At 47.1% G+C, this 24006-nt stretch overlaps 1 protein-coding gene across 1 annotated transcript in view; it reads left to right on the plus strand.

The window, feature by feature from the left end:
* The first annotated feature begins 290 nt into the window (after nt 1-290).
* Nucleotides 291-24006, plus strand: part of LOC126220931 (proteoglycan Cow) — a 380564-nt gene continuing 356848 nt past the window's right edge. Inside the window, exon 1 of the mRNA XM_049942177.1 lies at nt 291-586. Within this exon, the coding sequence (XP_049798134.1) occupies nt 291-586 (296 nt within the window). The remainder of the gene's footprint in view (nt 587-24006) is intronic.

Below are 24006 nucleotides of genomic sequence, written 5' to 3' on the forward strand. Positions count from 1 at the left end.
TATTACGAGGAGCTGCAGGTCGCTGTGAATGAAGACGTCTGGCCGAAGATTCCACTACTTCAAAAATGAAAGAAGAGAAGGGGTCACGACACTAAGCAATATGTAAGCCGACTAATGAAATTATACACAATGACGTAAGAAGTCACGAATATTTTTTAACGGGTACGTGTCGCGGCAGTAAAGAATAAATATCGTGCAAAGTATAGTCCTTACTTTTATAGCTCTATTGGGAAGATCAGTGGCATTGGCACTGCGCCTGCTGCGTGGACAGCCCATTGAGCGTCTGCGAGATGCGGGTTGCCGGCACCGCAGGCGCAGCACGCCGTCGCGCGCAGAGTTCCTGGCGTTGTGCGGACCCAGCGGACCCGCAAACTCCAATTAACGTGGTCCGCGCCGCGCTGATGACGGCGACATTCCGATGGCAGATCGGAGGTTATTGCTCCCAAGTTCCGTCTGCGGCGTCGCCGGCTGCTGAATTGGATCTGTTCGCGCGCGCTCCATATCCGGCTGTCCCTCAAATTCTGCAGCGCCCGTCTCCCCGGGCCATTATTCGCGACTCGGCCATTCAGCACCGGCCGCGACCCCGGTGCGGTCTATCGCTGCGCCGCAGCAATTCCTACCTGTCCTTCTGTCCCCTGAGTCCTGCCCTCCTCCTGCCAAGGCCGTTGCGCTCTGCTGCTCTGCGCAATTTGCCGCAGAACTGTCATTATGCTAAGGCAGCCGTTCGACTGATACTACTGCTTTTTTGTTCTGCAACCAGCAGCGAAGAATTTTAGTATTCGATAATCTTCTACGAACTTCCTCAACACGGCGAAGAAGTAGGTTGATGTTATAGGAGGGGGGCGGGAGGATTAATTACACAGAGTGAGCATACTGTCTTTCCTTGATTACAAAAATATATTTCTAAGGAATTATGCAGTTTGTTGCAAATGGTAGCTTAACTCATAAAGGTATACACCGAAGTGAAAGCATGGGATAGCAATATCGACAAATGCAGATGGCGGTAATATTGCGTATACAAAGTACACTACTGGCCATTAAAATTGCTACGCCACGAACATGTGCTACAGACGAACGCATCCTAGGACAGTGCGGAGAAATTTGGCGTTGACGGGCTCTGACAACAGACGCGAGTGCCTTTGCTAACAGGACATCGCCTGCAGCGGCTTTCCTGGGCTCGTGGCCATATCGGTTGACCCTGGACGACTGGAACCCCATCGTATGGTGAGATGAGTCCAGATTTCATTCGTAGGAGCTTATGGTAGGGTTGGAGTGTGCTGCAGAAGCCGTGGATACAAGTTGTCAACAGGGCCCTGTGCAAGCTTGTGGTGTTTCATAATGTTATGGGTTGTGTTTACGCGGAGTGGACTGCGTCCTCTTGTCCAACTGAACCGATCATTGACTGGAAATGGCTATGCTAGGCTACTTGGAGACCGTTTACAGCTATTCATGGACTTCGTGTTCGCAAATGACGCGCCGGCCGCTGTGGCCGGGCGGTTTTAGGCGCTTCAGTACGGAGCCGCGCTGCTGCTACGGTCGCAGGTTCGAATCCTACCTCGGGTATGGATGTGTGTGATGTCCTTAGGTTAGTTAGGTTTGAGTAGTTCTAAGTCTAGGGGACTGATGACCTCAGATGTTAAGTCCCATAATGCGTAGAGCCATTTGAATGATTTTTTTTTTTTTTTTTTTTTTAGCAAATGACGGAGGTTTTAGGGATGAAAATGCGCCATGTAATCGGGCCACAAGTGCTCGCGACTGATTTGAAGCAGATTCTGGACAATTCGAGCGAATTATTTGACCACCCAGATCGCCTGTCATGAATCCCATCGAATATTCATGGAACATAAACTACAAGTCGGATTGTACACAAAATCCAGCACCGGCATCACTTTCGCTGTTATGGAAGGCTACAGAGGCAGCAGGGTTCAGTATTTGTGCAGGGGACTTCGAACGACTTGATGAGTCCATGCCAAGTCGAGCTGCTTCACTAAGCCGGCTAAAAGGAGGTTTAACACGGTATTAGTAGGTATAGTATGACTTTCCTCATCTCAGTGTAAAGCAGCAACATAATAGACGCTGTTTTAAAATACGGGTAGGTCAGAATTCGAATACTAAACGGTAGAACAATGCAGAGACGGTTCTTTGTGCTATCTGCATGGTTACTGATAGAAGAGACGCAGCGCAGTGGAGCTACGAAGTTTTACGCACTGCCCGGTTTCTGTCCCGAAATGGTTATACACTGAAGCGCCAAAGAAACTGGTATAGGCATGCGTGTTCAAATACAGAGCTACGTAAATAGTCAGAATACGGCAATGGGGTCGGCAGCGGCTGTATGAGACAAGTATCTGGCGCAGTTGTTAGATCAGTTACTGCTGCTACAATGGCAGGTGATCAAGATTAAAGTGAGTTTGAGCGTGGTGTTACAGTCGGCGCCCGAGCGATAGGATACAGCATCTCCGAGGAGGTAGCGACAAAGTGAGGATTTTCTCGTACGACAATTCCACTAGTGTACCACAAATATCAGGAGTTCAATAATACATCAAATCTCCGGAATCGCTGCGGCCTGAAAAAGGTCCTGCAAGAACGGCACCAACGACGACTGAAGAGAATCGTTCGACACTACAGAAATGCAACCCTTCCGCAAATTGCTGCAGATTTCAATGCAGGGCCATCAAAAAGTGTCAGAGTGCTAACAATTCAAGGAAACATCATCGACATGGGTTTTCGGAGCCGAAGGCCCACTCGCGTAACTTGACGACTGCACGGTACAAAGCCTTACGTCTCGCCTGGACCCGTCAACACCGACAGTGGACCGTTGATGACAGGAAACATGTTGCCTGGTCGGAAGAGTCTCGTTTCAAATTGTATCAATCGGATGTACTTGTACGGGTATGGAGACAACCTCATGAATCCATGGACCCTGCTTGTCAGCAGGGGACTGTTCAAGGTGGTGGAGGTTCTGTAATGGTGTGGGGCTTTTTCAGTTGGAGTGATGTGGGATGCCTGATACGTCTAGATACGACTCTGACAAGTGACACGTATGTCTGCATCCTGTCTGATCACCTGCATCCATTCATGTCCATTGTGCATTCCGACGGACTTCTGGAATTCCACCGGGACACCTCACACGTCCATCATTACTACAGAGTGGCTCCAGGAACACTCTTGTAAGTTTAAACACTTCCGCTGGCCACCAAACTCCTCAGACATGAGCATCTTTAAGCATACCTGGGATGCCTTGCATCGTACTGTTCAGAAGAGATGTCCAGCCCCTCGTACTGTTACGTATTTATCGACAGCCCTGCAGGATTCATGGTGTCAGTTCCCTCTAGTACTATTTATTTCAGACATTAGTCGAGACCATGCCACGTCGTGTTGCGGCACTTCTGCGATCTCGCGGGGGCCCTATTCGATATTAGGTAGGTGTGCCAATTTCTTTGGCTCTTCCTTGTATGTGTGAGAGAGAGAGAGAGAGAGAGAGAGACCGGTGGGCTGAAATAGATAACCAGCAAGCTGCAAGTGGGAGGAAAAGTGCAGTGCACTAGAATTACTGGTGGTCGGATCAAGAAAATTAAAACGGCAAATCCTTACTGGCTCTTTTTTATGCATATGGACTATTATATGAATTTTAATTAAGATCTTGCGTTAACAAAAGCGAGATTGGCAAACAAAAGTTAATTTATGTAGCGAAATATTGCCAAGACAATAAAATAGATTCCGCTGCTTAATACACGTGACTCTGCCTGCGCCCTCGTTCCGTTCCAACAACTGCAGAGCGCTTTGTTCAGTCATGTCGCGACCGCTTCTACTAAAGTTTCTCGCATGCCGAAAGCTTGCCCCTTTGTGGCAAGAGCGGCGCTTTTCAGAAAAGTTGCTCTCTCTGCGTGCCCCCCGCACTCGGAATCGCACACGCACAAACAAAAGCCAGCAGGCAGTCACGAGTTCCTCTGCAGGGAGGACAAAGTTCCGAGAGGTGTTCTCGCGGAAGTTGGCGGCGAGTAATATTGCTTTGCCATTCCACTGAAGACTGCTTAATACCGTGAGTGCCGCAGAATTTCCGACGTGCCGTGTGTGCACCGTCTGACAGAAGAAGTGAAGCAGCCAGTACACATGGTCGCATTTCAATATAACATTGTACACATACACACCTTCGGCGGGTATGTAAATGATTAGAGCTGCAATTCTCTGTAACAGGTAGAGCAGCAACCAGAGTGCATTAGTATTCTTCGTGTTTAATATTTGCTACCAGGCCTCATAGGGTTTATAAGAACGCGTCAACAGCGTCAGATGTTGAGTGTTCTCTGTGAAGGACACGGAGATGCAACGCACTAGTGTGAGACAGCGTTATCAGCGCCTCACACTTTGAAGGGAGCCTCATTCAGGGTCTCCATTTTGCCGGCTGGTCGAATCGTGAAATGTCTAGTTTCTTGGGGCATTTTGATGTGACAGTGGGCCGATCCGATGTAGGACAGTGTAACTTCTCCTAGTCGGCCTATTGGATTGCGATATAAATGACCGTGATCGTCTATGCATAATGACATTCTGCAGTGAGTAAGGCTATCCTTACCAAAGGAAATTAATGCCGGTTAGTAGGAGGAAAGTATACAACAGAACTTCTGAAGGAAGAATCTATTCTAAACATAATCTAAATACTGATGATTATTTTGCAGTGCCGGCCGAAGTGGCCGTGCGGTTAAAGGCGCTGCAGTCTGGAACCGCAAGACCGCTACGGTCGCAGGTTCGAATCCTGCCTCGGGCATGGATGTTTGTGATGTCCTTAGGTTAGTTAGGTTTAACTAGTTCTAAGTTCTAGGGGACTAATAACCTCAGCAGTTGAGTCCCATAGTGCTCAGAGCCATTTGAACCATTTTATTTTGAAATGGTGGAATGTAGTGCAAGCGGGGGGAGGGGGGGGGGGGAGGTACCGCGTAATATTTAATAAAAAGAAATACTGATAAGCAAAAAAGAATAATTCAATGGTCGCCAGACCACTAGGGAAATGAGTAGCCCCAACGTAGCAGTTCACGAGAAAATAAATGAATCAGAAAGCACTAAGTCTGCGGTTACTTATTCTGAAATACTAAATTTTGAAAGTAAAGCTAAATGAAGTTGCTGGTTAAGTAAATGGCTGGCTCCAACTGAAACTTTGTTTCGTAAAAAATGACTTTTAGTAACCTTAGCGTAATGCAATGCAAAATTTGGAAAGAGGCAAGCAATTTACTTTTAATTTTTGAAATACTTAATTGAATTTGCTTCAAGTAGATGAGCAACAGATATTACTTGTAACATAAGAATAACAAAATACGTACCAAGCCAGCAGAAGTCACTCGATAAGCTAAATACAGAATAAATGAAACTGCGCACTCTTAATTTATGCCGCATCTTTAGTTACTAGTTTTCCCAGCGAAATTTTACATTACTTTGAGTGAAGTTAATAGTGAAAATTCCAAATTAGTTAAGCCTCTGTTATGGAATACAGGAATGAACAGTTACTGAGGCAGAAAGATTCAGACTAAAATTGGTCATTAGCAAACGAACAAAACTGACACTAAAACGCAGCATGTTGTTCTTGTCGGCGATTTTTCGTTAGAGACAAGGGTATCGCCAGGAATGCCTCAAGTAAGTCCGATAGGACCCCCCTATGGTCTCTATATATATAAATGATTTGGCCAACAGGGTAGGCAGCAATCTGCGGTTGTTTGCAGACAATGCCGTGGTGTCAGGTAAGGTGTCGAAGTTGAGTGACTGTAGGGAGATGCAAGACGGCTTAGACAAAACTTCCAGTTGGTACGATGAATGGCAGCTAGCCCTAAAGGTGGAAAAATGTAAGTTAATGCGGATGAGTACGAAGAACGGACGTGTAAGGTTCCGGTAAAGTATTACTGGTGTCCTGCTTGACAGTCTCAAGTCATCTAAATACCTGGGCGTAACGTTGCAAAGAGGTATGAGGTGTAACGAGCATGTGACAACTGTGGTGGGGAAGTGGAATCGTCGACTTCGGTTCATTCGGAGAATCTTAGGAAAGAGTGGTTCGTCTGTAAATGGGAGGGCATATAGGACGCTGGTGCGACCTATTCTTGAGTACTGCTCTAGTGCTTGGGATCCGTACCAGATCCAGTTTAAGAAAGACATCGAGGCTATTGAGAGGTGCGCTGCTATATTTGTTTCCGGTAGGTTCGAATAGCACGTAAATGTTGCGGAAATGCTTCGGGAACTCCAATGTGAATCCGTTGAGGGAGGGTGACGTTCTTTTCGAGAAACGCCATTGAGAAAATGTAGAGAACCGGCATTTGAAGCTGAATACCGAACGATTCTACTGCCGCCAACATACACTGCTCGTAAGGACCACGAAGATAAGATACGAGAAATTTGGGCTCATAGAAGGCGTATAGACGGTCGTTTTTGCTTCGCTCTGTCTGCGAGTAGAACAGGAAAGGAGCCACTGGCAGTGGTACAAGGTATCCTCCGCCACGCACCGTTCGGTGGCTCGCGGAGTATCTTTGTAGTTGTAAATGTAGAGGCTGCTGTGCCTCCTCTCCATACGCAAATACAAACAACGGCACAGCTACTGCCATTTCCTCGTTACTATCGATACATTTTTTTAAAGTTCCCTTGTCTATTATTACCCAGCAATTTTAAATATTTACATCATAATTACAATCGTTTATATACGAGGTTTCGAACTTAAATAGTGGAAACTATTTATTCACAACCGATGCAAAAGAGTTAAATGTTTGCACCTGTTACTGTCCTTCAAAGAATTCACCAGCGTTGTGTAGAACCCGTTGCCAGCGATGTGGAAGGCATAGTATACCGCTAGCAGAGCCTGTTGATGGTGCTAACGGAGCGGTCTCAAGTTATGGTGGTTCTTGTGTGCGGCTGTGATGGTGTTATCCTAACGCATTACGTTCCTCCATGGCAGACCGTCAATGCACAGTATTACTGTTCATTTTTGGAGCATCACGTGCGACGAGCTTTGCGAAAGAAACGGCGACAAAAAAATGGTTCAAATGGCTCTGAGCACTATGGGACTCAACTGCTGAGGTCATTAGTCCCCTAGAACTTAGAACTAGTTAAACCTAACTAACCTAAGGACATCACACACATCCATGCCCGAGGCAGGATTCGAACCTGCGACCGTAGCGGTCTCGCGGTTCCAGACTGCAGCGCCAGAACCGCGCGGCCACTTCGGCCGGCGAAACGGCGACACTTTCTACGCAACCCACCCATCATTTTGCCCGACAATGCGCGGGCGCATACAGCGCAAGCTGTGGCTGCTCTGTTCGGTCGATGGGACTGGGAAGTACTGTACCATCGACCATACTCCCTGGACCTGAGTCCTTGTGACTTTGATTTGATTCCGAAGATGAAGGAACCACTTCGTGGCATTCGCTTCAAAACTGTTCCAGAGATTCGACAGGCAGTAGACAGCTCCATTCTCACCATCAACAAAACAGGCACTGTTAACGGTGTACTACGCCTTCCACATCGCTGCCAACGGGTTCTACACAACGCTGGTGACTACTTTGATGGACAGTAACAGGTGCAAACATGCAACTCTTTCGTATCTGTTGTGAATACATAGTTGAAACTATTTAAGTTCCAAATCTCGTACATTGACAAATACACACACTATCATATCAGTTACCTATTAAATACAGATTCTGTAATAAAGATCACAGATTCAGAATGAACAGTACACTACAAGTTATTAAAGGATATTAAACACCGAAAAATCTTGGATGGTGCAGAAGGTATTTTACCTTGATTTTAGGTGCTACAACTGCATGGGAAAATGAATTATAGCACGCCATCAGGGTTACAGCCGACCGCGTGTGACCACACAGTGGAGCATCGCCGTGTTGTGCACCAAGCACATCGTAACCACTTCATATGAGCGCCTGCCATCTGGGGGCGAGTGATGGATTCTCTGCAACGTCCTGTTTCATCCCTTTCCAGTGGTTGGAGACGAGCAACATCCGGACTAGGGAGTTACCGTTGCATATACAGGCCGCCGTTAACACCGCAGCGCAAAAGGTTGCATTTGGAGCACTTCCGTGACTCAGAAGCGTCGGCTGCTGATTCGCTTTGTGTTCGGTGATTAACTGCTATTCCGCTTTAAGCACGATGACTGCCTTCGGCGAGTATCTCGACAACCTGGGAAGCGGTGTCACTCCCATCGTCATGGTGTTTGCAGCCGTGGGGCGTGACTTCAAGTCATGACTGGCAGTCATCGAGAAAAGTCTGACGGCACAGCGGTCATCATGCGTTACCTCTCATGCGACTGCATCGTGGTGCCACTTTTCAACAAGAGAATGCTCTCCACACATGGAACGTCTCTCTATGAACTGTCTGCGTGATTTCGGTTAGTCTTGTGGCCAGCAAGGGCCACAGATCTGAGCCCAGTAGAACATCTGTGTGACCAACTTCGTCCGAGAGCCTATATCCGAGACGTCAAGGATCGGTTACAACAGTCGTGGGCCAGACTTCGTCAGGAGCGGATACAACGCATTACGATAGCCTTCCAAGGTAATCATTGGATGCATCGATGCCATAGGGGGGTTCAACGCCATACTTACGTTTTTTGAAAGATACAACTGTCTTTTGACTGTACAGCATGGTTTATCCCACGAACTAGATTTCGGCCTTATGCCATTATCAAGTGTTACAAGTATTACAAATAGACATGTTTATGTCAGTGGCTGCTTAGCACAGTGTTGCGAAGTTTAAAGCCTGTCATTTGATCATCTATTTTATTCCACAACCATAGCAGTGCCAGTAAATTAGCCTATTATACAAATGTTCTCGCATTTGTTTTGGACTAAATTGGTTTATATAACCTAAGACACACATTTTCATGTTTCCCCCTCATCTGTCCAGGCCCCCACCGCCCCCATCTGCCCTTGGCTGTGGCGTCATCTTCGTGCCGACTCTTTAGTGCAGTGTTTCCAGTGACTGTTTAACTGTTGTGGGTCTTTTCCGAAGTGTTGCGATCGGAAATCACACTGTCGCTGGGTGTGATTTTTATATCTCTTGCGAACAGAAACCAAACTGTCGCCATGTCTTTTTAATTGTCTGTCTACTATTTTACATGTCTGCTTCCCGTTGCGTTTATTAGCATCACTAACCCTTTGTTTATGTTTTAGCTTTCCATAATTTTCCGCCGTTTTACAATTTAAGTCACCGTTTTGTCGCCCGATTTTGTTGTTTCTTATCTTCTTCTTCTTCTTCTGTTTTAAAAATTCTGTAGGCTGAAGGACAGCGTACTAAGCTGCTGCCAGCCCGCCCCCATCGGGGGGAATAGAAATTCAATAAAGAAAAAAAATATTTTGATGATGACTTTCAAGTCCAATGAGTACATGTTACACTTGATAATGGCCCAAGGCCGAAATCTAGGTTGTGGAATAAAACATGTTGTACAGTCAAATGGCGATTATACCTTTCAAAAAGTTTTGTGCGACTGTGGATCCACACCAAAGCAGAACCATTAACTGATAAATATGTTCCTTCACGAAATTTCCGGCCTGGTTCAGCAACAGTAATATCATTTTCAAATAAAAATGCAGCTTCTGTAGGAGGTATTTATTTTTTTAAACTGACACGTTTTGCGCTAGTGGCACATTTTCAGAATTTGTTAATTTCCAGAAACCCTGAAGCTGCGCCACTACCGCAACAGGCGTCAGTTTTGAAATAAAGACCCCCAACGGAAGCTGCCGTTTTATTTGATAATCATACTGACAAATTCACTCTTGCTGTCAAGTTCTTTGTAAATTGGACTCGATTTTGTGATTTCTGTAATACTATAAGATACCCTCTCAACTCGTGAAGTTTTCGTGCCCCCCCCCCCCCCCCCCCCCCAGGCTGCTTCACGTTGTTTGTCACGGAGTGTATGTTATATAAAGTTCTATACATATAATTATTATTATTCCGTGCGCCAAGCCTTCAATCGCACACTTATATTCCACAGACAGTATCCTCCTTATCTGATGGGAGAAGGTTGTATAGGGTATCGCCTCCAGAAAAGTGTTACGTCATTTCTATACAGCCTTGCCATATGGGAGGACGACAGTTCAAATCCGCCTCCGGCCATCCTGATTTAGGTTTTTCGTGATTTCCCTAAATCACTTCAGGCAAATGCCGGGATGGTTCCTTTGAAAGGGCACGACCGACTTCCTTTCTCATCCTTCCCTAATCCGATGGGACCGATGTTTGGTCTCCTACGAACCAATCCATCAACCAAACCTGCAAATGGCAGTATATCTCAGCTATATTTTACTTTTTCGGGGACAACGGACTGTAAATAGTTGATTTTACTAGCTTGTGCTGTCTTGTGTGGGTAGCCTTGAAAACGGATCCACTAAAGCTCGAATCACATGAATTATGGTAAACGCAACGATGTACATGGTACTGTACTTAGGTGTAACTCAAAAAGAAAATACAGCTCGAATAAGAGCGTAGATAACTCGTACACGCATGGCATGTGTTACGTATGTCACAGAGTAGAAAACAATCTAGTTTTTGGGTGAGGAATGGTATTAAATAAATTCGACGTGTGCTGCCTCGCTTACTTACTTCCTTTCGAATCGATAAATGGTTGACGAACCGTATCTATGATTTGTAAATCATTCATTCATTCATAACTGTCAGTCAATAGAAATACTTTGAATAACTAAAAAAACCACTGAATGAAAATATCTCTAAATAATTAGACGCAAGTGTCCCGTATTATCGTTAACGCGAGTCTCCTATATACTATCGCGTGTATTGCTGATTACAGCCAAACAGCTGAATGGGGTACTTTCACAAACTTGAGAACGTGAACGAGGTATGACCTGTTTATAAGACGCCCAAAAACTAGGCATCGCCTGTTCGTCTACAGAACAGCATGGTCTGTTACCGTTATAGAAGCTTTCTTACTGTCTCCACCCCCTCCCGAGTTACATCTTCGGCTGCAAGAATTGGCTAATAATGTACACTACTGGCCATTAAACTTGCTACACCACGAAGATGACGTGCTACAGACGCGAAATTTAACCGACAGGAAGAAGATGCTGTGATATGCAAATGATTAGCTTTTCAGAGCATTCACACGAAGTTGGCGCCGGTGGCGACACCTGCAACATTCTGACATGAGGAAAGTTTCCAACCGATTTCTCATACACAAACAGCAGTTGACCGGTGTTGCCTGGTGAAACGTTGTTGTGATGCCTCGTGTAAGGAGGAGACATGCGTACCATCACGTTTCCGACTTCGATAAGGGCCGGATTGTAGGCTATCGCGATTGTAGTTTATCGTATCGCGACATTGCTCCTCGCGTTGGTCGAGATCCAATGACTGTTAGCAGAATATGGAATCGGTGAGTTCAGGAGGGTAATACGGAACGCCGTGCTGGATCCCAACGGCCTCGTATCACTAGCAGTCGAGATGACAGGAATCTTATTCGCATGGCTGTAACGGATCGTGCAGCCACGTCTCGAACCCTGAGTCAACAGATGGGGACGTTTGCAAGACAGCAAACATCTGAACGAACAGTTCGACGACGTGTGCAGCAGCATGGAATATTAGCTCGGAGACCATGGCTGCGGTTACCCTTGACGCTGCATCACAGACAGGAGCGCCTGCGATGGTGTACTCAACGACGAACCTGGGTGCACGAATGGCAAAACGTCATTTTTTCTGATGAATCCAGGTTCTGTTTACAGTATTATGATGGTCGCATCCGTGTTTGGGGGCATCGCGGTGGACGCACATTGGAAGCGTGTATTCGTCATCGCCCGGCGTGATGGTATGGGGTGCCATTGGTTACACGTCTCGGTCACCTCTTGTTCGCATTGACGGCACTTTGATCAGTGGAAGTTACGTTTCAGATGTGTTACGACCCGTGGCTCTACCCTTTGTTCGATCCCTGCAAGCCGGCCGGTGTTGCCCAGCGGTTCTAGGCGCTACAGTCTGGAACCGCGCGACCGCTACGGTTGCAGGTTCGAATCTTGCCTCGGGCATTGATGTGTGTGATGTTCTTAGGTTAGTTAGATTTAAGTAGTTCTAAGTTCTAGCGGACTGATGACCTCAGAAGCTAAGTTCTAGCGGACTGATGTCCTCAGAAGTTAAGTCCCATAGTGCTCAGAGACATTTGAACCATTTGATCCCTGCGATACCCTACATTTCAGCAGGATAATGCACGACCGCATGCTGCAGGCCCTGTACGGGCCTTTCTGTATACAGAAAATGTTCGACTGCTGCCCTGGCCAGCACATTCTCCAGATCTCTCACGAATTGAAAACGTCTGGTAAATGGTGGCCGAGCAACTGGCTCGTCATAATACGCCCATCACTACTCTTGATGAACTGTGGTATCGTGTTGAAGCTGCATGGGCAGCTGTACCTGTACACGGCATCCAAGCTCTGTTTGACTCAATGCCCGGGCGTATCAAGGCCGTTATTACGGCCAGAGGTGGTTGGTCTGGGTCCTGGTTTTTCAGGATCTATGCACCGAAATTGCGTGAAAATGCAATCACATATCAGTTCTAGTATAATATATTTGTCCAATGAATACCCGTTTATCATCTGCATTTCTTCTTGGTGTAGCAATTTTAATGGCCAGCAGTGTACGTTTAAAACACTCGTCCGCAGAAATTTTCAGCCGTCCCTGTAGTGGCCACTGGGCGGCCCTCGCAGTGCATGGAGAGATGTAACGGAGGCTGGGGTTGGGGTGGGACGTAATGTAAGCCGTGCTGCTGCTGGGGGCCGCGTCCCTTCCGTTTAATTTCCGCCGGCGCCCGGCGGCCGGTTGCAAAGCCACAGCGGCGGCCGTGGCGCTAAATCGAGCACGCGGCCCATTCCGGGGCGAACAAAGCGCGGCCCGAACCAACCAGCCGACGAACCAACCAAGTAGCCAGCTAGGCTACTCTTCATCTGCGGAGGACACTTACCGTAAGAAGCGCACAACTTGCACGACTCCAGCAGACCATCAAACATCGTTCTCAGTTGTCCTCCCCATGTAAGGGTAGCCACCCTTCTCAGGTTGAGGACTAGTGTAACATCCACAACGACGTTTATAACGGGTGGCAAGGACAATGAATCCAGTGAAATTTTTTTAAGTGCATTATCTAAAAACTATCTTGAGCAGTTAAACAGGGAACCAACTCGTGGCGATAACATATTTCTCCTTCTGGTGACAAACAGACCCGAACTATTTGAAACAGTTAACGCAGAACAATGAATCAGCGATCATACAGCGGTCAATGATTTCAGCCGTACATAGAAATATTAAAAAAGGTAGGAAGATTTTTCTGTTTAGCAAAAGTGACAAAAAGCAGATTTCAGAGTACTTGACGGCTCAACACAAAAGTTTTGTCTCAAGTACAGATAGTGTTGAGGATCAGTGGACAAAGTTCAAAACCATCGTACAGTATGCATTAGATGAGTATGTGCCATGCAAGATCGAATGAGATGGAAAAGAGCCACCGTGGTACAACAACCGAGTTAGAAAACTGCTGCGGAAGCAAAGGGAACTTCACAGTAAACATAAACATAGCCAAATCCTTGCAGTCAAAGAAAAATTACGCGAAGCGAAATGTAGTGTGAGGAGGGCTATGCGAGAGGCGTTCAGTGAATTCGAAAGTAAAGTTTTGTGTACTGACTTGGCAGAAAATCCTAAGAAATGTTGGTCTTATGTCAAAGCGGTAGGTGGATCAAAAGAAAATGTCCAGACACTCTGTGACCAAAATGGTACTGAAAGAGAGGATGACAGACTAAAGGCCGAAATACTAAATGTCTTTTTCCAAAGCTGTTTCACAGAGGAAGACTGCACTGTAGTTCCTTCTCTAGATTGTCGCATAGATGACAAAATGGTAGACATCGAAATAGATGACAGAGGGATAGAGAAACAATTAAAATCGCTCAAAAAAGGAAAGGCCGCTGGACCTGATGGGGTACCAGTTCGATTTTACACAGAGTACGCGAAGGAACTTGCCCCCCTTCTTGCAGCGGTGTACCGTAGGTCTCCAGAAGAGCGTAGCGTTCCAAAGGATTGGAAAAGGGCACAGGTCATCCCCGTTTTCAAGATGGGACGTCGAACAGATGTGCAGAACTATAGACCTATATCTCTAACGTCGATCAGTTGTAGAATTTTGGAACACGTATTATGTTCGAGTATAATGACTTTTCTGGAGACTAGAAATGTACTCTGTAGGAATCAGCATGGGTTTCGAAAAAGGTCGTGTGAAACCCAGCTCGCGCTATTCGTCCACGAGACTCAGAGGGCCATAGACACGGGTTCACAGGTAGATGCCGTGATTCTTGACCTCCGCAAGGCGTTCGATACAGTTCCCCACAGTCGTTTAATGAACAAAGTAAGAGCATATGGACTATCAGACCAATTGTGTGATTGGATTGAAGAGTTCCTAGATAACAGCACGCAAAATGTCATTCTCAATGGAGAGAAGTCTTCCGAAGTAAGAGTGATTTCAGGTGTGCCGCAGGGGAGTGTCATAGGACCGTTGCTATTCACAATATACATAAATGACCTTGTGGATGACATCGGAAGTTCACTGAGGTTTTTTGCGGATGATGCTGTGGTGTATCGACAGGTTGTAACAATGGAAAAGTGTACTGAAATGCAGGAGGATCTGCAGCGAATTGACGCATGGTGCAGGGAATGGCAATTGAATCTCAATGTAGACAAGTGTAATGTGCTACGAATACATAGAAAGATAGATCCGTTATCATTTAGCTACAAAATAGCAGGTCAGCAACTGGAAGCAGATAATTCCATAAATTATCTGGGAGTACGCATTAGGAGTGATTTAAAATAGAATGATCATATAAAGTTGATCGTCGGTAAAGCAGATGCCAGACTGAGATTCATTGGAAGAATCCTAAGGAAATACAATCGGAAAACAAAGGAAGTAGGTTACAGTACGCTGTTCGCTCACTGCTTGAATACTGCTCAACAGTGTGGGATCCGTACCAGATACGGTTGATAGAAGAGATAGAGAAGATCCAACGGAGAGCAGCGCGCTTCGTTACAGGATCATTTAGTAATCGTGAAAGCGTTACGGAGATGATACATAAACTCCAGTGGAAGACTTTGCAGGAGAGTCGCTCAGTAGCTCGGTACGGGGTTTTGTTGAAGTTTCGAGAACATACCTTCACCGAGGAGTCAAGCAGTATTTTGCTCCCTCCTACGTATATCTCGCGAAGAGACCATGAGGATAAAATCAGAGAGATTAGAGCCCACACAGAGGCATACCGTCAATCTTTCTTTCCACGAAAAATGAGAGATGCCCCATATGTGCTCGATTGGAGACAGATCTGGTGGTGGAGCAGGGCAAGGCAACAAGACGAGACTCTGTACGCCATGTTGGGTTACTGCAGCGGTATGTGGGCTAGAGTTATCCTGCTGGAAAACACGCCCTGGAATGCTGTTCATGAATGACAGGACAACAGGTCGAATCGCCAGACTGACGTACACATTTGCAGCCAGGATGCGAGGGGAACCCACGAGAGCGCTCCTGCTGTCATACAGACCGTAACTCCAGGTTAGGTCTGGGGTGTCCAGCATGGTGACAGGTTGGTTGCAGATCCTGAACTGGCCTCCTTGTAACCAACACACGGCCATCACTGGCACCGAGGCAGAACCAGCTTTCATCAGAAAGTTTAGATTACATTAGTACTTGTTCCATATATCATGAATACGACACTTCGTAATGACTTGGGTCGTGTCAGCTTAATAAAAGGTTTCTATACAAGATATTACATTAAACAAAATATTACATGACACTTCATATTTTTTTGGTGGGGGTGGGAAAATTACCCACTTACTATATCCAAAAATTCATCTAATGAGTAGAAGGAGTTGCCATTCAGAAATTCTTTTAATTTCCTTTTAAATGCTATATTGCTATCTGTCAGACTTTTGATGCTATTAGGTAAGTGATCAAAAGACTTTTGTGGCAGCATAATTTACCCCTTCTGAGCCAAAGTTAGAGTTAACCGTCAGTAGTGAAGATCATCCTTTCTCCTTGTGTTGTAGCCATGTACACTGCTATTACTTTTGAAATCGTTCGGATTTTTAACAACAATATATATACAGGGCTATTACAAATGATTGAAGCGATTTCATAAATTCACTGTAGCTCCATTCATTGACATATGGTCACGACACACTACAGATACGTAGAAAAACTCATAAAGTTTTTTTCGGCTGAAGCCGCACTTCAGGTTTCTGCCCCCAGAGCGCTCGAGAGCGCAGTGAGACAAAATGGCGACAGGAGCCGAGAAAGCGTATGTCGTGCTTGAAATGCACTCACATCAGTTAGTCATCACAGTGCAACGACACTTCAGGACGAAGTTCAACAAAAATCCACCAACTGCTAACTCCATTCGGCTATGGTTTGCGCAGTTTAAAGCTTCTGGATGCCTCTGTAAGGGGAAATCAACGGGTCGGCCTGCAGTGAGCGAAGAAACGGTTGAACGCGTGCGGGCAAGTTTCACGCGTAGCCCGCGGAAGTCGACGAATAAAGCAAGCAGGGAGCTAAACGTACCACAGCCGACGGCTTGGAAAATCTTACGGGAAAGGCTAAAGCAGAAGCCTTACCGTTTACAATTGCTACAAGCCCTGACACCCGATGACAAAGTCAAACGCTTTGAATTTTCGGCGCGGTTGCAACAGCTCATGGAAGAGGATGCGTTCAGTGCGAAACTTGTTTTCAGTGATGAAGCAACATTTTTTCTTAATGGTGAAGTGAACAGACACAATGTGCGAATCTGGGCGGTAGAGAATCCTCACGCATTCGTGCAGCAAATTCGCAATTCACCAAAAGTTAACGTGTTTTGTGCAATCTCACGGTTTAAAGTTTACGGCCCCTTTTTCTTCTGCGAAAGAAACGTTACAGGACACGTGTATCTGGACATGCTGGAAAATTGGCTCATGCCACAACTGGAGTCCGACAGCGCCGACTTCATCTTTCAATAGGATGGTGCTCCACCGCACTTCCATCATGATGTTCGGCATTTCTTAAACAGGAGATTGGAAAACCGATGGATCGGTCGTGTTGGAGATCACGATCAGCAATTCATGTCATGGCCTCCACGCTCTCCCGACTTAACCCCATGCGATTTCTTTCTGTGGGGTTATGTGAAAGATTCAGTGTTTAAACCTCCTCTACCAAGAAACGTGCCAGAACTGCGAGCTCGCATCAACGATGCTTTCGAACTCATTGATGGGGACATGCTGCGCCGAGTGTGGGAGGAACTTGATTACCTGCTTGATGTCTGCCGAATCACTAAAGGGGCACATATCGAACATTTGTGAATGCCTAAAAAAACTTTTTGAGTTTTTGTATGTGTGTGCAAAGCATTGTGAAAATATCTCAAATAATAAAGTTATTGTAGAGCTGTGAAATCGCTTCAATCATTTATATATATATATATATATATATATATATATATATATATATATATATATATATATATATATATTTTGTGAGGCTACAGTGAAGATCCCTAGTTCTTTAAATAAGTGTCTGCATGATGATCTTGGAAAACATAACAATCCTCCACCTTTCCTCCAATGAGTCCTCGGTTGACACCACTGAAGTCGGAAATGGTGATGTTTTTGGGTCAGTGGAATACACACTGCAGGGTGTCTGGTTCGGAGCTGTCCTTGAAGTAACCGATTTGTAATAGTTCGGTGCATCACTGTGGTGCCAGCTGTTGCTCAAATTACTGCTGCAGATGCAGTACTACACGCGAGGGACATATGCCGAACACAATGGTCTTCCTTCTCGGTAGTGTCACGTGGCCGTCCGGAGTCAAGTCTTCTTGCCACCTTACATTCCCGTGAGCAGCGCTGCCAGGAGTCACTTACAGTGGCTATACGAGGTGCATGCAAGTTCTACGGCCTCCGATTTTTTTTCTAATTAACTACTCACCCCAAATCGATGAAACTGGCGTTACCTCTCGACGTAATCGCCCTGCAGACGTACACATTTTTCACAACGCTGACGCCGTGATTCCATGGCAGCGGCGAAGGCATCTTTAGGAGTCTGTTTTGACCACTGGAAAATCGCTGAGGCAATAGCAGCACGACTGGTGAATGTGCGACCACGGAGACTGTCTTTCATTGTTGGAAATGCCAAAAGTCACTAGGAGCGAGGTCAGGTGAGTACGGAGCATGAGGAATCACTTCAAAGTTGTTATCACGAAGAAACTGTTGCGTAACGTTAGCTCGATGTGCGGGTGCGTTGTCTTGGTGAAACAGCACACGCGCAGCCCTTCCCAGACGTTTTTGTTGCAGTGCAGGAAGGAATTTGTTCTTCAAAACATTTTCGTAGGATGCACGTGTTACCGTAGTGCCCTTTGGAACGCAATGGGTGAGGATTACGCCCTCGCTGTCCCAGAACATGGACACCATCATTTTTTCAGCACTGGCGGTTACCCGAAATTTTTTTGGTGGCGGTGAATCTGTGTGCTTCCATTGAGCTGACTGGCGCTTTGTTTCTGGATTGAAAAATGGCATCCACGTCTCATCCATTGTCACAACCGACGAAAAGAAAGTCCCATTCGGGCTGTCGTTGCGCATCAACATTGCTTGGCAACATGCCACACGGGCAGCCATGTGGTCGTCCGTCAGCATTCGTGGCACCCACCTGGATGACTTTTTTCGCATTTTCAGGTCGTCATGCAGGACTGTGTGCACAGAACCCACAGAAATGCCAACTCTGGAGGCGATCTGTTCAACAGTCATTCGGCGATCCCCCAAAACAATTCTCTCCACTTTCTCGATCATCTCGTCAGACCAGCTTGTGCGAGCCCGAGGTTGTTTCGGTTTGTTGTCACACGATGTTCCGCCTTCATTAAACTGTCGCACCCACGAACGCACTTTCGACACATCCATAACTCCATCACCACATGTCTCCTTCAACTGTCAATGAATTTCAATTGGTTTCACACCACGCAAATTCAGAAAACGAATGATTGCACGCTGTTCAAGTAAGGAAAAGGTCACCATTTTAAGTATTTAAAACAGTTCTCATTCTCGCCGCTGGCAGTAAAATTCCATCTGCCGTACTGTGCAGCCATCTCTGGGACGTATTGACAATGAACGCAGCCTCATTTTAAAACAATGCGCATGTTTCTATCTCTTTCCAGTCCGGAGAAAAAAAATCGGAGGCCTTATAACTTGAATGCACCTCGTATTAGTGCCACGTTTTTCTGCAGTATTTCAGGACGTACATCTATCTTCTCGTATCCCTGTTGCACAAGGGACTGATGATGTAGTGGGCTGTTAAGGCAGTCAGTCCACAGTGAAGTAGCCGAAAGGGCACGCGTCAACTCACGCCGTCTGGCGTTAAGTCTGGAACAGGATTCGTAATGAATGTGATCAAGAAAAGAACGTAGCTACTAGAACACTTAACTTTTATATTGTCCTTTGGTATACAGCATTCTGGATGATACAAGTGAGACTCTATCTTGAGGTACATGCAACGTTACAAATGGTTAATGGCGCCTTGCTAGGTCGTAGCCATTAACTTAGCTGAAGGCTATTCTAACTGTCTCTCGGCAAATGAGAGGAAGGCTTCGTCAGTGTAGTCGCTAGCAACGTCGTCGTACAACTGGGGCGAGTTCTCGTCCGTCTCTCGAGACCTGCCGTGTGGTGGCGCTCGGTCTGCGATCACTGCCAGTGGCGACACGCGGGTCCGACATGTACTAATGGACCGCGGCCGATTTAAGCTACCACCTAGCAAATGTGGTGTCTGGCGGTGACACCACATTCCTCCCCCGCAAATCGGCGAACGGTCGTGTGATAAGGCTTCCGCCCGCCGTAGGGAGGACCCCATGTTGACGTATGCGATGGGGTGGGGAGCCTAACAATAGGCGAGGCTGTGCCACCCGCACCCGGCCATTCGGTCCGAGGGGAGCTGGGAAACGCCTGAAAACCTAGTCCAGGGTGCACGTCAACATGCGGTGTATGCGCCCGTAATGAGACAGGAGGGGCCGAAGGGTCGACCTCCATTGCGTCGGGGGATCCGACGCACGATGACGACATCTGGTCCGGAGCGGGCAAGAATTCCATGGCGGAGGACAGCTGGTCACGGGAAGCGAGCGGCGGCGCGTGACCCAGGGAGGCGCTGGGCGGCTGCAGCGAAGCGTCCAATGCGGGCGGCGCCGGCGGCGGCCGCGGCGGCTGCTGCGGCGGCTGCGGCGGCGGCGCGACGCTATGGGGCAAAATGGAAGGCATCGGCGGCGACACCTGGGGATGAGGCGAGCCAGTAGATGGGTCCCCAGGGCGCTGACCGGACAGCACCGTCGCTGAAAGCAGACGGGGAGCGGCAGAACCCGGGCGACGACAGAGGCGCAGCTGATTGAGATGCCGACGTACCTCACCAGAGGCCCCCAAAACCAAATACATCGCGCGGCCGAGGCAGCGAAGAATGCGCCCTGCGAGCCAACGCCGTGAACCGCGATAGTTGCGATAGAAGACAACCTCGCCAGGAGCAAAAGCAGGAGTCTGCCGCTGCACAGGAACCTGATGCGGCGGATGCAGCAAAGACATCAAGGTTCGATGAGAACGACCGTGGAGCAACTCAGCCGGCGAGCGACCATCGCGGGGCTGAGAGCGATACGAGGACAAAAAGAGCAATAATGCGTCCTCCCGAGAATTCGACTCTTTCAATTTCAACATCTGTGACTTGAAAGTCCGGACCAATCGTTCAGCGGCACCGTTTGACTGTGGCGAAAACGGCGCGGATGTCAGATGTTGAATACCATTGGCCTCGCAGAATGACTGAAATTCTGCGGACATGAATTGTGGGCCATTGTCGGAAACAATAGTCTGTGGGAGACCTTCAATGCAAAAGATAGCAGACAACGCTTGGATTGTGGCAGAAGACGTCGTGGAAGACATCTGGACAACAAAAGGAAAATTACTGAAAGAATCGACCACAACCAACCATCGAGCATTCCAGAACGGACCAGCGAAATCGATGTGCAAGCGTTGCCAAGGGGAAGTGGCTTTCGGCCATGCAAAGAATTTCCGCGGCGGTGCGGATTGTTGTTCGGCACACGCCATGCAAGAAGAGCACATATTCGTAATCGCAGCATCGATTCCGAACCAAGTACAGTGCTGACGAGCAAGTTGTTTCGTCCGCACTATACCCCAATGGCCTTGGTGAAGAAGCCGTAAGACAGAGGACTGTAACGAACGGGGGACCACTACCCTGGACTGATCATTATCAGAACGCAACAACAAAACACCACGTCGTACAAAAAGTCTCTCCTTGTGAGCAAAAAATCGGCGAACCAGCGGATCCTCGATCCGTGACTTTGACAAGGGCCATTGCGTAGCAGCAAAACGCAAAACAGCAGCAAGGACAGGGTCAGCAGCTGTGGCTGTAGCTACACGACGAAAATCAATCGGAAACGAGTCCACCACATCATTGGTTTCCGCATCAATGAACATGCAAGCAAGTTCGGAAGAATCGAATGCTTTATCCGCAGCAACAGGCAAACGGGACAACGCATCGGCGTTGCCGTGCTTAGCAGTGGACCGATACAAGATATCGTAGCGGTACTGCGAGAGGAAAATAGACCAGCGAATGAACTTCTGCGCTGTACGTGGAGGTACAGGCTTGTGCGGATGAAAAAGCGATGTCAAAGGTTTGTGGTCTGTGATGATGGTAAAGTGACGACCATACAAGAAATCATGGAACTTAGTAACACCAAATACGAGAGCCAAAGCTTCTCTCTCTATCTGGGAATAATTCCTTTGCGCAGGTGAGAGCAATTTGCACGCAAAGGCGATAGGGTGATCATGCGATCCATCTTTGTGCGCAAGCACAGCACCGATCCCGAAATCCGATGCATCTACCATCAACAAAAGGGGTTTCTGGGGATCGAATGGCGTAAGGCAAGTATTTGAAAGCAACGCCGATTTCAACTGGCGAAAGGCGCGTTCGCATTCCGTCGTCCAGACGAACGGAACACCTTTACGGCGTAAGCGATGAAGCGGAGCTGAAATGGAAGAGGCATGGGGAACATATTTATGGTAGTAATTAATTTTTCCCAACACACTCTGTAGCTGCTTCACATTCCGTGGCGAAGGCAACTCCTGTATGGCACGGAGGTGCTCTGGACTGGGATGGATGCCTTGGGCATTGATGACATGTCCCAAATATGGTAAGTCACGAGCAAAAAACACACATTTGTCCTTCCTCAAGCGAAGACCATTTTGTCGCAAGACCTGAAATAACGTTCGGAGGTTTGCTAAATGTTCGGCTTCTGTCTTTCCGGAGATCACAATATCGTCCAGATAGTTCGCAGCAGTAGGGACCGACGCACAAACAGTTTGTAAATATTGCTGAAACAATGCAGGGGCGGATGCACACCCAAATGGCAGTCTTTTGAATCGGTACAATCCAAGATGCGTGTTAACCACCAATACGCGCTGGGATTCGTCGTCCACCGGTAACTGCAAGTACGCATCTGCTAGGTCCAACTTGGAAAAATATGTTCCCGGGCACAGTTTGTCAAAAAGATCCTCCAGGCAGGGCAAAGGAAAAGTAGCAGTCACAAGTTGTGGATTCACAGTTGCCTTGAAGTCCACGCAAAGTCTCAATTTTCCGGAAGGTTTTTTCAAAATTACTAAGGGTGAGGCCCAGAGAGAAGCCTGCACACGTTCAATGACACCTTGTGATTCTAAATCGTTTAATGTTCTGGCGACCTCATCACGCAATGCGTGGGGAACATTGCGCGCTCTGAAAAATTTCGGTTGCGCGTTCACTTTCAGTTCCAAATGTGCTTCATAGTTCTTAGTGCAACCAAGGCCCGGTGCAAAAATGTCTGCAAATTCTTCACATAGACTAGAAACACTGGTGGAAGGCACAATCTGATTCACTGATAGGACCCGATTGACGATAGACAAGTTAAACAACTGAAATAAATCTAAACCAAACAAGTTCACTGCCGAAGAAGAATGAGGAACGTAAAATGACACAAGTTTTGTTTGTCCCTTGTATGTGGCAAGAAGAGTGCACTGTCCTAATACAGGGATAGCTTGTCCGGAATAACTATTGAGCTGAACATTAGCGGCACGCAACGGAGGTGCGCCCAGTTGTTTGTACGTGGCGTGATTGAGCAATGAAACCGCAGCTCCGGTATCGAGCTGGAACAGTATCACGCGTCCGGCAAAGTCCAAATCCACAAAAAGTTTATTGTCCTGCTGACGACAAGAGCGACTGTTTTGTGCAACTTGAACAGACACGGGAACAGAATCACGTGCGACGTGACGGGAGTTGCGTCGACGGCGACGAACACTTTTTGTGGGACGAACACAGTCACTGTTAGCGAGAGGAACACTGGGCGGAGTGGCACTAACTACATGAATGTCCATGGGCGAAGGTCCACGAGCCTGATCGTCCTTGGTTCGATTCCGGCGCGAAGCAAAGGGCCTGGAATGGTTGAGATTGTCTGATCTGAGCTTTTTCAGGCAAACACTTTGAACATGCCCTTTCTTATGACAGTAAAAGCAAATAGCTTGGCGTGACGGGCAATTGTCACGCGAATGTCTAGTTGCACACCGTGGGCATGATTTCACTGCATTTGCTTGCTTTCGCGGGACACGTGGCGGTGCGGACGTGCGCGAAGGCTGTTTACAGGTCCGCACAGCGCGCCCGGAAGGCCGGTTAATGCGACACACTGCTGGCGAAGTTTCAAATGATTCCTGAGCAAAGTCAAGTGTGTCTTGCCTATCCAATATGTCTATCACTTGTTGAAGGGAGGGATTTACTAGTTTCAAAATCTGTTCCCTTATACGAACATCAGAAACGTTCTGTGCTATTGCATCACGCACCATAGTATCTGAATAAGGGAGTCCACAGTCACATTCAAATGCACACTCCCTAGTAAGTCCTTGCAAAGTTGCAACCCACTCCCTATTAGTCTGACTGGCCGTACGTTTTGTACAAAAGAACGCATACCTTTTTGCAACGACATTTACCGATTCCTT

The sequence above is a fragment of the Schistocerca nitens genome, chromosome 1 (assembly GCF_023898315.1).
Source record: "Schistocerca nitens isolate TAMUIC-IGC-003100 chromosome 1, iqSchNite1.1, whole genome shotgun sequence".
Classification (NCBI taxonomy): Eukaryota; Metazoa; Arthropoda; class Insecta; order Orthoptera; family Acrididae; genus Schistocerca; species Schistocerca nitens.